Source organism: Phaethon lepturus, unplaced genomic scaffold (assembly GCF_000687285.1).
Source record: "Phaethon lepturus isolate BGI_N335 unplaced genomic scaffold, ASM68728v1 scaffold178, whole genome shotgun sequence".
Classification (NCBI taxonomy): Eukaryota; Metazoa; Chordata; class Aves; order Phaethontiformes; family Phaethontidae; genus Phaethon; species Phaethon lepturus.
In genome coordinates, this window is record NW_010556684.1 from 25,319 (window position 1) to 42,082 (window position 16,764).

The window sequence follows — 16,764 nt, forward strand, 5'->3', positions numbered from 1 at the left end:
TCCCTACAGGCATACTATTAGATGGCTGATCATTATCATTGCTTGCAGCTGGACTCTCTCCAGCTACTCTACTTTTTGAAGTGAACTCACAGTTCTGCCAACCAGGTCGTAGTACTGGGGAAGAGAACAGATGGATTACATCACAAGTCTAGGAGTTCCTTGTTTCAGTGGCTTCTGGCGATGAAAATCTCAGTTAACCTTTTCAAAGCCATTGTTTGGCTTTATGTGCATGCTTTCCATAAAGGGGGTTTGGCTTCTGTTCATGGAGTTACTGAAAACATTACTGTAATCCTCCCTATTTGATCCAGTCATTACTGGCACGTCCTATTGTCCCACTCAACACTGAATCTGTTTACTGCGAGATGAAGTTACAATGAGATTAACTATGCATTCTTTATTCCCTGCCTTAAACTGCACTACCACAATATCATCACTAAAACCAGTGAAACCATTTTGGAAGTGTGGAAAATAATTCATTCCCTGTCTTCAAATAATTAAAAAAAAAAAAGTCTGGGAATTTATCAAGATGAAAAGTCCTGCACGAATTTACATTACTATCCTAAAGGAATTAAATTAATACTACTGCAAGATGAAGAGAAATTGCAGCAAAGCAAACAGGAAAAATAATCTTATAGCAATGTTCTGCTAACTGCTGGTTATTCTCTTTCATCATATCATAACCACTGAATGTCTCTTTCATTTTCCATTTAATGTTTATTAATTTAGTAGTAGACTTCCATTATGTAACACAAATGAACAACAATTAAAGACATTTAATCTATGATTTTTGCTTTTAAGCATGAACATTTTGCTTCTAGGTTTAAAGGGCAGCTCAATCATCAAATTATAATACATATATAAATTTCTGTGGGGGAGAAAGAGAAACGTGGAAGAGACTGGGGAATAAACATGCTGATACTCCATGTGTTACACTGGTACCTCACAAAGCAATTCACTGCAGACTTGCTGCCCACCATGAATAATCCAAACTACCTGCTATGCCCAGTAGCTGTTTGTCACAACATTAGCTGGTACCAGGGGTGCAGCTAACCCTGCTCTGAAGTCCCACATATGAATGCAGAACTCACCAGGAATACATATAAAAGCTCATGATTTTTCCACTATTCTATCACTGCACACTTTTTCTTTTTGTGTGTGTGAAAGAGAAAATAATATTTTAAACTACAAATGGTTTATTTTAATTGTCATGCATGGTAAGGTCTCCTTTCTGTTTTTTTTGAAAAAACAAGAATAGTCCATGGTTCTGTTGGCTATGGCTATTTAAAGAACAGTTCATTCTAATCATAATGCTTCTTACAAAGGATGATCACAAAAAACTAAAAAATACCTACCATGCACTCAAAAATCTTGTGACAAATTCACAGCCAAGCCTACAACTGCAAGCCCATGCTTTATTTGAGAAACCTGACTTTCACTCACTCTGACAAGGTGGGAAAAAATCCCTATTCAGCCTAACTCTCTAGCAGAGGCTGTTTCATTGGCAATTTGGTATCATTCTAATGAAGAACAAATGGTTATCCATGTTCAGGATATTTTCTTAGCAGCTCTCTTTTTTTGATTTTCTTTTTTTCTCTAGAGAATCAGTCAAGATGTCTGTTCCATTGAGAAAAAAAAACAAACAAACAACAAACTGTTAGGATCAACAAAGTAAAAAGCTTCAGAAGGAAGACAAGCTGTCATTCTTCTTGGGTTCTTCTAAGGTCATTGGCTCTTGAATCCAAATTCTGTCTTGATTTTCAGTCATGTCTGAAATAACATCTGTTCTACTACAGGCACATCTTAAAATCATTCAATGTTTTTTCAACATCAGTTTATTTCCCCCCATCCCAAATTATTTTTTAATGAATAATACAATATGTAACCTTTCAAAGAAATAAAATCCCAATTTTATGCCACGCTTCATATATTTTGTTGGCTTGTCTACAATATGCATCCACTGTAGCCTGTTGTTGACTTATCTTTTCAGTCTAGCATTGGTTCTGAGTGACTACAAGTCTCATGTTGACTTCAAGCTCTGACAGTAAAGAAGAATAAATCCTGAGTCATACTTATCAACCAGTGATAAGATCAGGACCGGCTTTGCAAAATCTAAGTACTCTTCTCAAAACCAGAATAGTCTCTTTCTACTTCCAGCCTCATGTAGAATAAAGGAAGACAGCAGTATAATTTTGAGAAGAATAGAAGAACCTAAACCATTTTTGTTTGTCTCATTGAGTTTGTTATTAACCCAGCATCAACAATTTTCAGACAAATAACATGGATGGAGTCTAAGTTTCTGCCCATATGTAATATGGGCAGAAGAACACCCTACCAGCAGTATGATTGTCATATTTGGTTTATAGATATAATTATATACAGCACTAAGTGCCTCTGTTGTGTATTTCACTGTAGTATGTTCTTTTGTTAAACACAGGGCTTAGGTTCGGCAATTTGAAAACATCTATCCATTATATAATAGCTACCACAGGAAAAAAGAGGCTCTCTGCCTTCTTTAATGAAATATAGTGGCCTACAGCAAAGCTTGAAATTTATTTGCTGCAGTTAGAGAAAACATCAGAAGCTTCTTGAATCATTTTCTTTTACCATGTCACAAGAAAGGGAACTAATGCATTTTGAAGCTGTTACTTCCAAAATGAATTTACTAATGTCAGTGTTGATAGTTTCCTACAGGATTAGATACATAATTTACAAGAGTCCTAGAAAAGAAGAGAAATCAAATACAGATTCAAACCTTTTTGTGATATGGCTGCCTGAAGGGAAGCTCATTGTTGATGTGGGCTTCCCAATTTTTACTAGTTCACCAAACATTGTGCTTGAGGTTGATGATGATTATGGCTGCCTCTCTGATAGTTCATCACATCAGTATAATTTTAATTTATGGTTTTCTTAGTCATAAATCAAGACCATTACAGAAAAATGGATGCCCCAGAGTCATTTATATTCTCAGTACATACACTCCATAAATCTGAAAGCTTATGCATCCTATTATTTCTAAGAGAATGTTAAAAATCTGTTATTGTAAAATTTGTCTTGCCTTTTAACAGAACTCTTGTGCTCTGGTGAGAAAAAAAAAAAACGAAAACAAACACAACTGAATTCTGTCTTAAAAATTTCACCATTTTCACTTGAAACATACAGTGTTTTGATATCCTTTGGTTTTTTCTTAAGGAATAATAAATGGATATCCACTCAAGATTTTTTAACTGCATCAGCTACATAGCTGATTCTGAAAGCACCAAAAATTGTGTCTGCCTGAAGTCCCATCAATCAAGATTGCTAACTTGGAAGTAACTTGAAATGAAATCTGAGAATGTTTTAAACTGTATTAAAAATGGTTTTGTTTAAGTTAAAATATTAGATTTTAAAATTCTTAAACATTTCAATTTTCCTTTTTCCAACTGGCATTTAGGTTTCAAAGTAGAACATTTTTAAAGAGGGGAAAAAAGTCCCACAGAAATGTTCTGGAAACCAGAACAAACTGAGTGGTTCCTAAGGGAAGGAAACTGAGAAACTTGTTACTAAAACTCTAGGACTGGGACTATTTCCATTTACTGCCACTGACAAAAACCATCAGTCAACATCTCTATCTAGACCTTATTACAACATGTGCAATATAGAACACAGTTTCTAAGAGGGAATTCATTATTAATCATAAGATGAAGTTGATTTCAAATCATAAGTGCCAGGAAAAGCAAGCTTGTTTTTAACAACTTTCCTCCTACAGAGATTACATGGTTGAGAGCTCAAATTCGCTAAACCCACACATTTGTAGTGAACTTTTACATGTGACCTGGTATGCAAAAAGCTGTTGCAATATGAATAAAACATATCTTTTGCAGAAACAGCTACCTTCTCCTGGATTTTTGTTCATTATGAAATCCAGAATATTTTTTGAAAGAAAGGATTTTAACTATCAGACTTTGCTGAAAAATAAGTTATCTTCTTCTACTGAGAAAGAAAAGGAGCAAAGCAAACAACAGAAAAACTTGACAGTTAATATGTAGTCAACGATCAGAAGTTCTATGACAATCCTTTTTTCCTTCAAAGTGATACTAAAAATTTTTAAGGTTTGGTTAGTTCCAGTACATTAAGATCATTTAAAGTCAGGCAACCTTAGAAAGTAAAAGGACTTTAAAAAGTGTGTAAATTTACATTGTCAGAATCATGTAAAGTGATAATTGTATAAAAGACAATCAGGTTCTTTAAGATTATGTTTTGATGTTTCTAAATATCTACTTTCAGAGTTTCCTTGCATCTGTCAAAGATTGAGGTACCTTGTTCAAACTCAAGAATCACACAAAATTTTGAATTTTTAACATCATGATTCTTTTTTAATTTAACGTCTATACTGTATCCTCAGCATTGTCACACATGCACTTGTTTTGTAAGAATTGCAAGAGTAGTACTGATCAGTAATCATGAAGTTCCTATGTCTGGAGGCTATAGCTGCTTCACAGGAAATCTGAAAGGTCAGTCTGCCTAAAGGAGAGCATTAATATTACTGAGGACTACGGGGAGAAACCAGCATCGAGCTAGAAGGCCCTCTGCAGCTGGTGAAGCCTGCTGACAAAGAGCCTCTTAGGCAGCATGATACAGAGGAACGCCAGCATTGCACCAGGAGAGGAACGAGTCTGAAGCTTGACCACGAGGACCCTGCAGAGTCAGTGAAAACTTTGAGGAACCAGAGACACCAGCAGAGGAATCCTGAATTTTGGAGGTTGGAGTCAGAGACAGGACCAGGGCTGGCCACCAGGTGAGGAGCCATAGTCCACACAACAGAGACCCACAGCTAAAACCCAACAGAGAAAATATCAAAGAGTATCCTAAGGAAAAGGAAAACAAAAATGAAGGCGGGGAACAAGATGAGAAAGAAAGAAGGAAACCTTTGGTTCAATTATTTATATGCAAGGCATGTTCTAATCTTAGTTACATTAATTGTTCCAAAGGCTGAACTGTACTACAAGCCTAGCACTTTCATGATTTATTTTTCTGTCATAGAAAATAAATAGATGAATAAAAGCTATAAATTTTCTGAAGCACAACACCAGCTGTATAGATGAATGCAATCATAAACACATCATGGCCACAACATGTTACCACACAATTTGAGAAAGAAATATCTGTAAAAAAAGGAGTAGAAGTATCTATAAAGGAAGTAGAAGTATCCATAAATCTATCTAGCTGACAGAGATTGATTAAAAATCATAGTTACATGTGTCTTCATTAAAAGGAAACTGCAGAAGAAAGAAGGTTACAGTGGGAAAAGTATTATATTTCAAAAGTATCTCCTTTCTAGAACAACAGGGTAAAAAATGCTCTGCCATCTTAATATGGCTTTGCCTTCAATAAATATAGATGTTTTCAGTGAAACCAATGAAAACATCCACTGTGTTCCTGCAACTACTTAATTTGTAATATGATGATTTGGAGTATTGACAATCATTCGCAAAGATTACTTGGTTTCAGTACATTTTGTCTAGTGAGAGGAGGCAACAGCTTTGCCACAGTAGATCATCATGTGGCATAACTACCACCAACACATGCTAAGTTTAGTAAATATTGAAACAGATGGAAAAGAACTGTACCACCCTACTACGACGTCCTTCTTCACTGTTACAGTACCAGCACCTGCAGACACTGATGGAGACCAGCATCCAGCACCTCAAGCCCTGAGAAACTTTAAGCAATAAAGCCCAGTAATCCCTTTAGAAATCTTCCAGGCTTTAGATAAAGATGAGTAAGTCAAGAAACAGAGAGAAACATCTCCTTGCTGAATCAAACCAGTTGCACCATGCACGGGGGGACTAAGCCCTTGTGCTAAGCACTTGCTTGCACCCTGGTCTGCGTGAGCAGAGGGTGTGCAGCAGAGCAGGGGGTAGTAGGACAAGAGTGGGGCCATGACACGAGACTGGGACCAGAAACACCCACTGCAGGGCAGTTTGCCATCCCGTTCACATCTCCATGACTCCATACGCTACTCAGAGCTCGCCCATGAATTTGGACAACCTGTTGTATCCAGCATGTGAGCTCATGGAGGTGAAAAAAAAACAGGTGAAAAAAGAGAGGCAAAGAACGGCCTAACATATCCATTTTTAATGAGAGTTAACAAGGGATGTCCTTAGGTAAATCCTTTCCTGTTAGATTTGTGGTCAATGTGGTTAGCATGGTGTGGTTTCAGTAGTCTGCGTAGCAGCTGATCTAATCATATTTCAGAGAACTCCCTGGAGTACACATGTATCAGGCAGAAATAATGGGACTGAAAAGCTATGGGTTTAATGAAAAATTTAGTAGTCTAGGGGGAGATATAAAAGGGTAGATGACAATGGGATTAAAATTGAAGTAAATTCTAAGCTAGCTTCAGCTACTACTATGTAACTGCTATGTTAATACTAAAATTTGTGCGAAATGTGTCTGTCAGTTTTTCAGCTCACTGAATAAACATTAACTTTTCAGAAAACTGTAGCAACTATGAAGATCTGGAAAGTATGCCAGAATAGTTATGCTAAGGGTTTAACGCTAGTGTTTTCCAGAAATTACTATTAAGTACTAATCTTTAAATTTGTTTATCATAGTATTACAGAATCATAGAATAGTTTGGGTTGGAAGGGACCTTCAAAGGTCATCTTGTCCAAACCCCCTGCAGTGAACAGGGACACCTTCAAGTAAATCAGGTTGCTCAGAGCCCCGTCCAACCTGACCTGGAATGTTTCCAGGGATGGGGCATCTACCACCTCTCTGGGAAACCTATGCCAGTGTTTCACCACACCCACCATGAAAAATTTCCTCCTCAGATCTAATCTTAATCTACCCTCTTTTAGTTTAAAACCATTATCCCTTCTCCTATCGCAACAGGCCCTACTCAAAAGTCTGTCCCCATCTTTCTTATAAGCCCCCTTTAGGTATTAGAAAGCTGCAATATGGTCTCCCTGGAGCCTGCTCTTCTCCAGGCTGAATAACTCCAACTCTCAGCCTTTCTTCAACAGAGAGGTGTTCCATCCCTCTGATCATTTTTGTGGCCTTCTTTTAGACCTGCTCCAACAGGTCCAAGTCTTTCCTGTGCTGAGGGCTCCAGAGACGGATGCAGGGCTCCAGGTGGGGTCTCACCAGAGCAGAGTAGAGGGGCAGAATCACCTCCCTCGACCTGCTGGTCACAATTCTCTTGATGCAGCCCAGGAGACGGTTGGCCTTCTGGGCTGTGAGCTCACATTGCTGGCTCATGTCCAATTTTTCATCCACCAATACCAAGTGCTTCTCAGCAGGGCTGCTCTCTATTCCTTCATCCTCCAGCCTGTAGCGATACCAGGATTTGCCCCAACCCAGGTGCAGGACCCTGCACTTGGTCTTGTTGAACCTCATGAGGTTCACACAGGACCATTCCTCGAGCTTGTCCAGTTCCTACAGGATGGCATCCTGTCCCTCAGGTGTGTCAGCTGCACCACTCTGACGTCATTTGCAAACTTGCTGAGCATGCCCTCGATCCCGCTATGTCATTGATGAAGATATTAAAGAGTACTGCTCCCAATATGAACCCCTGAGGGACACCACTTGCCACCGATCTCCATCGAACATTGAGACATTTGAACTTTTTTTTCCTTTCATTCCTTTCAACAGACAAATATCAGGTTAGTGGAGGGACATAACACTGACATGCAATCTGCTACACACAGTTTCTGTTGGTAGCCTTATTTCTATTTGAGCAGAAGAATTAAATAAATTAGTCCTTGCCAAGTAGTTATAGATATTAAACAGTAGATATGGTAAAGTGATTTAACAGCTGTGGATGAAAATAGGGAGTGACCATATGCGTTACTGTGGGTAGCACTCAGATAATTATTGCAAAGTAGTCTCATCAGGAGAATCATTTGTTAATATTTACCACACTGCCTTTGTTACTATTCTTCAGGAACCTCTCACACGGGCAACCAGAGATGGTTGAAACCTGCTTTTTGTGGTTTGACTGAAATCACTGCATAAATTCCCTTTGGGGAATCTAGTAATCAGTTTACACTGTAGCCCTTCTCATTAGCCCTTAGCAAAACAACACTTGATATTTCCTATTTGCAGGGCTACCCATATGGCTAACATACCTCAAGTAAACCCTGTAAATATAGCACAGCTAACAAGGAAATATATTAACTTCATTTTTCTTTTCCAATAACTGTGTCTGTCCTCGCATGGAGCCATGTTCTTACAGAAATGCATGCCTTGGACCCAACAACTCAAATTACAGTTGTGACTTGATGCTTAGCTGTCATACCAATATTGCATATTATATTCCCTGAATCTTATTGGGATGGTGATTTTCAAAACATAATTCCATGCACAGGTGGTGTTTAACTACTGCAAAACTTTGCAGAACATATTAAGACAGCAATTAGTGACATCTCCTAAGGATGGGTAAGTTGTTGTGTCCTTTTTTCTTCTGCTATTAAGTAATAAGGGACTATATTAATCCTAGTTAACTATATAGAAATACTCCAAATTCTCCCTTTATATTCAAGGAATATTTTAATTGTAGTTGTTCACCTCTCCGTGTTTCAACTAAATCAGTAGTAGTCAGAGAGTCCAAACTTCTCTTTTAATAAATACATTTCCATCCCCTTATATTATTAGAAATACCTGAGCAATATATATGTACCCATCATTTTTGACACCCTCGTTTGAAGGGTGAGATACTATTTCCCTGCTTAACTTAAAAATCGGTCTAAGGAATATCAGATATGTAATGATTCTAAAATATCATTTAAAAGGAACAGGTAAATACACAACTCAATCTATTTTAAAATATACAGAATTTAGTTCCAGTTATTGTACTATCTTTACTGTCTTCTCAAGAAGAGAATGGAAGACCTTTCTTCTGCCAGCTGATGGAGAATAAATCATCAATATTTTTAAAGTGTTTTGAAATAATATAGTATTCAAATAAGTATTCTCCAATGTCAGCATCATAATCAAACTATTACTTACATTTAGACGAAGTTGGTTAGTCCACTGACCAATTACTTTGTATTCTGTACTCTTGTTGGTGATTTGATACTGAAAAATATCATAGCGTCCAGGAGCATCCCCATTTTCATTGAAGATAACAGGTGTTCCAGCACTCCCTGAAAAAAAAAATTAAAAAATAATTAAGATAAATATCTTTAAATTTTCAAGAAAATATATTTTGGAGGAAAAATACTAATTAGAGATTGAGCAGGTTCTTAATAATGCAAGACTGGTATGGTAATAAATCAAAAAACCTCACAAAGAGAAAATGTATGTTATTATCATCATCTTCACAAAATCTGCATAAAAAAACATATAATCTTTTACAATCCTTTTGGTTGGTTGGTTGGTTGGTTCATTGGTTGTTTTTTTGTGTGTGTATATTACAGAACATTAGGAAATTCTGTGATAAAACAGAAGTGGAGAAACTCCTTTTTACTTTGGGAACCAACTCTCATAGAAGACCTTGAGATGCAAGTGTCTAAGTCTGGTCACAGTAAATGTGATCAGTTTCTAGCACTGCTAACCTGTGTAAAAGTGTTTTATCAAAATAAATTAAGGATAGCAGCTGTGCTTGTTGCTCTCTCCTCTATACATGACACTGCCTGACAGAATGGGCCATTGCTGAAGCTGTCAAAAGTTATAAATTGATGCTCTGTTCTTACTTCGATCAACAAAATGTTCAAAGATTGAGAACTACACATCTACCTTGGCAACCAGACCAGCCAAATTAGAACACATTTTGATGAATTCCCTCAAGGTGACATCAAGGATCTGCACTCCTACAGAGACTTTTCAAAAACTACACAAAGAATGTAATTTTCACCCATCTCCCAAATTCATGTGTATAGGTGAAGCATATTTATACTTGAGGCCCGTTGAAGACAAGATCAAGTGTGTTAAAGTTCTATTTCAGTGACTGGAGAATGAAATCTACCTTTACTTGGCAAAAAACCCAAACCACCACAAAACCCACTCCCCAACGTTTTCGTGTTTCCCCATATGAACCACCAAGACAAGGAGAATATCCAGTCCATAGTAAATTCCCACAGTATAAGACTAGTTAATGTGGCATCTAGATGCACTAAGTCTGCTGTGAGTGGTTTCCAGAGAATGCCAAAAAAAGCTTGAAATTCTGGGTGCATATCAAGCAGAAGCTAACCAGTAAAAGTGGGAACAGCAATCTACATACACTAGAATTTCAGCATAAATACTTCTTCTTGTATGTCTGTTTGTCTCCCGTAAACTATTTTGTTCTCTTGTTTTCTATAGCAGCTTTCATACACAACTGATATCCAGTGAAATAAACAGTGCTTTGAGAGTGACAAGTGGCACATTAACTGCTCTGCCAGTTTCACAATTCTGCCAGCAAAAGTCTGGCTGCAAAAATTAGATGTGAGCAACCACGGAAGAGGAGTATCAAAAAATTATGTGTGATAAAGACTTAAGACCCCATGAAGATAGAAGATACTCAACACAAAATTTTTGGAAGTTCTTCGTGCTTTACTCCCAATTCATTTGACAGAATGAAGGGCAAGAAAAATGCTTGTCTACGAACTTCCAAACAATGAAATTATTCTTCACTGCTCAAATAGCAGGTTGATCCAATAAATTTCTTCCACCCAATAAACACATACTCAACTGCTGTAGGTGTGAAGGGAACCTTCAAAATATTACTCTCAAGTAATGATGGAATTCATCTTTCCACGCAGTAGCATTTGAAGAGCTCGTGGAAAGAACAGATACCTTTTACCAACAGATACGAAATTTCCTTTGTATCCCTTAAGACCAATGGCAACATCAGACATTCTTATGCTCAGCAATAACCACGTGAGTTTATAATCTATTGCTGGTTTTAGAAATACCATGTACAAAGAGACAGACTATAGCACAGGCCAGAACCATCTTTCTCTTTGATGTAGTGGTGTTCTCAGCTAGAGCATAGCAGCGTCTCACACTGTGCACCTCAGTCTACAAGGGACATAGAATCCTGCTGACTTCAGCTGCCACCTCCTGATAAATCCAGCTGCCACTCCAACTGACTCCAGCAAGATCTTTCTCATATAGCAGAAGTTCAAATAGCCTTTGCCAAAAATCTGGAATAAGTCACAGAAGATTCAGACCCCCAAACACTGGGAAGAATATGCTATCCCTCTGCTGAGTAGCAGATTTTAAAAAGTACAATAACAGTCATAGCGCCTGCTGTAAAGTAAATGTGATTGTGTTCTAACAACACTGCCATATCCAGTAGATACTGTTAGCAAGCAGTACCAGAACATTCTTTTCATCTGTCTATGTCTTATGACTTATATATTTCTTCCAGTTCATTGTTGTTCTGTAGAATTTAATAGACCTAAAACAAGGAGGTATGCATGGCTGGATTGTGCTAATAAACCATTAGCTACATAACCAGGAAAGCAAAGCTTAAAGACATTTGAAGAAAAACTGGGGATTTTACCAAGAGTTCCCAAAATTATGCATACAAGATGGTAGCAGAAGCCTTGAAAGTGTAAGGACAGAATGGAACGAGAGGCCTCAGGCTATAAACAAATCACCAATGGTTAATTAGTCTTCTTTAAAAAATGTTAATCTCATCTGGAGAAAAATATACCTTGATGGATGATCCGGATGAACAGGTCATCTGAGAACGGCTAGTCCACAAAATGAAAAGGTTTTCTAAGAAACTATACTTTGTTGGATAGTTCATCAAATTAGAGTGAACATTTCTGTGGAAAAACTGATTAACAGTGAGATCAGCTAATTAAACTATGTAGAGAAACACTCTAGCTGACCCTAACTAATAGCACAAGTGGAGGCACATCTACATTCAGTTTAAAACACTGACACAAATGCCACTGAGTTGTACAAGTGCCTCTTTTTCTGACAACCAGCTGTGCAGAACATGCACTCTTGATACCTGGTACTGTAGTGCCACGTGGGCTTACACTCTGTCATTACTGTTACAGGGAATTGCATCTTCGTTCTAGTTTAAGACATTGAGTGTGTTTAACTGCTCCACTTAATAGTCACTGAGGACTGGTTACTAAATCTAAATGCAATACCCTGTGGAGACAACATAATACGGAATATAACACTGACCCGAGGTAGTGAGCCCAGATTAGATAAATTCCATCTTAGATAAAAAGATTTTGGGAAAGAAACCACACGGAATAGTTCTTGGACAGGGTATTTACCTTAGAGAATGAACTTGTATGTATCACATTTATCGGGCACCATCATAGAAAAATGTTACTTTTGCTTAGGAAAAATTCCCTTGTAATGCTAGTGTAGACCACTTCAGAGAATACAAAGCAGCCCACTTTTTAAAAAATAATTTCACTAATTTAATTTTTTTTGTCATAATTTGTCAGCAATAATTTAACAAGGTAGTTAAAGAGCAGTGAGGGAATTGTGCCTTTGGGCCTTTTCACATTTTATTCTCTGTGTGGTTATGTTGCCATGCATAATTTTAACCAATGATTGACTCAAGTAATTGTATTCAATCTGTCACCATATTAACTAAATTTTTAATGTATTCTGGATGCCTGAAACAGAAGTACATGGTAGAATTTCAAGAATACACAATAAGCTTGGCTAATGATGGCAAATAATGTGTAAGACAATGCAAATCCTTTTTGTATTTTTTCATACATATATAAAAATAGTTTCTAACTTATTTTGAGATCTGTTTCTGAAGTTTCTCTTTGCTGAACAATTCCAGAATACTTTCAGAAAGTCTTTTTTTTTTTTTCTGAAGTATAACTGTATATGGATAAGTGGAAAGAAAATTCAAAATTTCACAATGAAGCGTTGTTAAAAAGGTTTACAGACTTGTTTTGAAATCACACTCTTTTGCAGCCAAAAAGCTAAAACAAAATAGGAAAATGCAGCTTATTTAATGTCCTCAGTTTGTAATGGAAAGACCAACAGTTCGATCTCATGGTTAGTACAGGGTGAAAGTGTTTATTTTTCTTTACAGGAACTACCTAAATAAAAGGGATAAAAGGGATAAGATACAGTGAGAAACACACAGAGACAGAGCTCCATCCATCTTTCTATTCCTTTGAAGACGTTACAGCACGAAGAAATTACATTGTCCTGACAGCAGAGCTGTGGCTACATCCAATGATGTGGTTCAAAATACAGACAAAGAAGTACTGGGTTGTGCACCTGAACTGGTGTCCTGAGTTTTTCAAGTCATAAACTTAAGCATTTGTCTACTCCTGGACATCCTTTTAACAGCCATATATATTGTAAGTATGATGAGGTCACTTAAAAGCTTTGGTGTCTTTGCTGTATTGCATACCAAGTCTCAGATTTTTTTGAAACACTGAAGGGTTGATAAACAGATCCTACTTCAAAATCACTCCAAAATCAGACTAAATAAATAATCTTCTATAAACTCTATAGAAGGATGCTTTGTAGAATAGTTCTGTTACCACTGATTTGAAGACAATCCATATCCACGGCATAAAAAAAAATTACTTACATTTTATTAAACCTAAGGGCATATTTTCTTATTGTAGATATAAAGTAATAATCTGGTACTGAAAGAAATTCTTCCTCCTCCTTCCCAGTCTACAGCCATCAGCATTAAACAACTCTGGGTGTTAAACTAGCACATTAGCTAAATATTACTGAAGCAATGTGTCTGTGACCTCAGCTATTTATGAGTCTTTCAAAATGCAGCTTAAACTAGCCAGAAATGTTATTTAGAGAAGAAAAAAAGGAAAAGGCATGAGGTTTTTAATTCAGAATCAAGGTTGTAATGGATCCTTTTGAATTTTTAATGCCTTACATTGATGTCAAGGAGCACTCTTTCTGATAAACAACTGTTTTATGACAGTTCCTTTGTGCACTGAACTTGAAAATTTGCACTCTTCTGAAGAAATCCTTAAACATGTATCTTGATATTCTTAAGATGCTGCTCAGCAACTACCTTATCTTACATGTGCCTACTTTATTAAGTTACATTTCACATGAATCTAAAACATCCCTGCTCCAAATGCAAACTGTAATCTTAGTTCCCTCTGAAGTTATGGAGCACACTTGCCTGGATGTCTTCCAGTGAAGTTGTTCTCTTTACATCTCAGGTAGTGGAAAAGAACTGGAATGACTGGAAAACCACAAAATTCATGGATAGTAGTGACCAACTACATATTAAAGTGATTAATCTGTAACGGTTCCTAAATTAAGAATAGTGGTGATCCTTATTGTAAAAAAAAAAAAAATCTGTTAAATTAAATGAACAGCCTTGGATTTTTCTTATATGAAAACTTTTAAAAAAAATTTACTTACTACGAGGAACTGCTACTTCAATGCCTTGACAAAAGTGTAGACAAGTGGTTGTGCTTATAAATCTCACAACTGCCATTTACAGAATATTCCAACTTTAGTGGAGCTGATTTCATTACAAAGCTTGATACCAGATACAAATCTATTATTTCACCAGATTTCGGTGGCTTGATTTTTTAAACTGAAATGAAAATTACTTAAACTAAGTCTTCATCCTTTGAGTTGCTCCACATAGTCTCTTCTATCTGCTATGAATCCTAATGCAGTCAGCATGGATTCAAGGGTATGTTTAGGTGAATGGAAGTCAAGCAGTTTATTTGTACACTAATATATATATTAGTATACTAATATATACTATTTTATGTATATACTATAGTATATATGTACACTATAATGTATAATAGAACTGTATAATATATATAATGTATAATGTATACTGTAGTATATATGTACACTATAATACAGTTAACTGTTTTGTATTAAAAACTTCAGAATGCACCATCTGTTAGAATTTGGCTTTACTGGAAGGCTCCTCAGATTTATAGGATCAGCCCTTATTTCACTAATTTATACAATTAGTTTCAAGTGCTAGAGTTGGAGGTTCAAATTTTTATTAATTAGCATTTCACCTTAATTAGCTGTTAAAAGGAAAAAGTACTACAGAGATGTACATGAACTAAATTGTTCTCAGTAAAGTGGAAAGAAGTAGTGTAACCATTTGAACTTTCAATGCTGAGAGTTCCCAAAGAAGAAGAATGCGTTTGTAAAATTAAACAAGAAATTTGTCACTGATAAGTATTTCAGTGAGACAAAATAGAAGGGTGAAATTGAATAAATGGAAAGAGTAAATATTAAATGTTAAAACAATTAATACTTGGAAAAACCAAACAAACAGAGAATTATAAACAATCAATTAGAACGAACAAAAGTTAATTTGTGAATGTTAGGCTGGCAGACAGAGGAGGAATACACATTGTATCAAACTGTTTGACATCAAACATTTGTTTGTGACAAATGAAGCCATTATGTGTCCAATCTCCGTACAGGGGACATTTTCAAACAATGAGCAATGTTGTTAACTAAAATAAAGAATTATGATTGTCTTACACCAATTCAAAATCTGAAAAGACTTCTCCTTATGTTTACCCTAAACATCTCAGTTCAAGATGAGGACAATAAAACAGGTTTGCACCCAGTTGCTGTAAAGCTTACTGACTTTTCAAATTTCCTAAGATACTGGAGACATCCACAGAGACGTGCAGAATATGCATATGACAGAGAACCTGTGCCTTTCCAAGGCAGCAGCTGGAGGCCAGATGGATACCCTGGGGTATCTGAAATGGCATTCAATGCCCATGTTTAGGCAATTTATCTTACTTACCACGGGGCAGATTCTGGCTGTTCATGTATGAATACACAAAACAGAACCAAAGAGAAATGGAGAGTGCTACAGAAAATGAACTATATGCAGATTTAGGGCATGTGTGATAGAAATTATGGTGGTACCCACTACAAGGCTCACAGAGAAAATAAAGGATTTGGTATTAAAATAAACTGATAGGAATCAATTCCAGGTCAGACAGTAAAACTTTGTATTATTGAAGCTGATGGACAAGAACTTTAGTTGTGATTCTACAGAGATGGATATAATTTATTTGGTCTTCAGCACAGTGAATGATTAGAATTGTGTACTTCTGTGAAAGGAACGGTTCATTCCACCCCTGCATGAGAACATCAGTCACGGTGGGTAACACAAGCACATGTTATTTAAAATAACAAATCCCACGTAGTACTTCCTTCCTTCCAGAATGTATTAGAACTTCTTGCCATAGCAAGCACAGAGACACGATGTCTCATAAAACTTACCCTAAAATGAATAAAATTTGAAGATGAGACTGAGCTGTTGCAGCCAACAGTATAGGTATATTAAAAAGCAATTTGACCAATCATTCATTAGTATGTCTATCAATGGTTATTAAAAGCAGTGATCTAGATGCAACTCTGGTTCATGCTGTCCTTCAGATACTAATTGCAAGAAGAATATAGAGGAGAAAAATTTTCCTACATTTTCTTTGTTCCCTACATTCTCTCCCCAAGCATCTGCTATTGGCCACTCTCAGCAAATCGACTGAAATTTTTGTTCATATCTTCTAACAGGTAATGTTCATTCCAGAATATAAAAGGACAGAACTCTAACTCCTCTTCTTACAGCACCTTGAATCTACAAACAGTCAATAAGTATACCTATAATACAACTGCATCATGGATTAAACTCCATATTTTGTCAGATAAAGAATTAAAATTGCTAGACACCAGTCCTGTTGTGGTGACACAGTATTGTGAAGGCAGTTTCATATTTCCCAGCCTGGGCTGATCCTGCTCTCTGCACAGCAAGGCTATGTCTCTACCTTCACCTCTCCTCCCAGAGTTGGGGCAATGCTATGTGAATCACTTTCCCTA

At 36.6% G+C, this 16,764-nt stretch overlaps 1 protein-coding gene across 1 annotated transcript in view; it reads right to left on the bottom strand.

Annotated features, from left to right (window-relative positions):
- LOC104625005 (metabotropic glutamate receptor 8-like) overlaps positions 1-10,817 on the bottom strand; it is a gene marked incomplete at its 3' end in the record, with an annotated part of 25,740 nt that extends 14,923 nt beyond the window's left edge. Inside the window, exons 1-2 of the mRNA XM_010292523.1 lie at positions 10,729-10,817; positions 8,989-9,133 (exon numbers count right to left, since the gene is read on the bottom strand). Of these exons, the coding sequence (XP_010290825.1) occupies positions 8,989-9,133; positions 10,729-10,817 (234 nt within the window). The remainder of the gene's footprint in view (positions 1-8,988; positions 9,134-10,728) is intronic.
- Between the last annotated feature and the right edge of the window lie 5,947 nt (positions 10,818-16,764).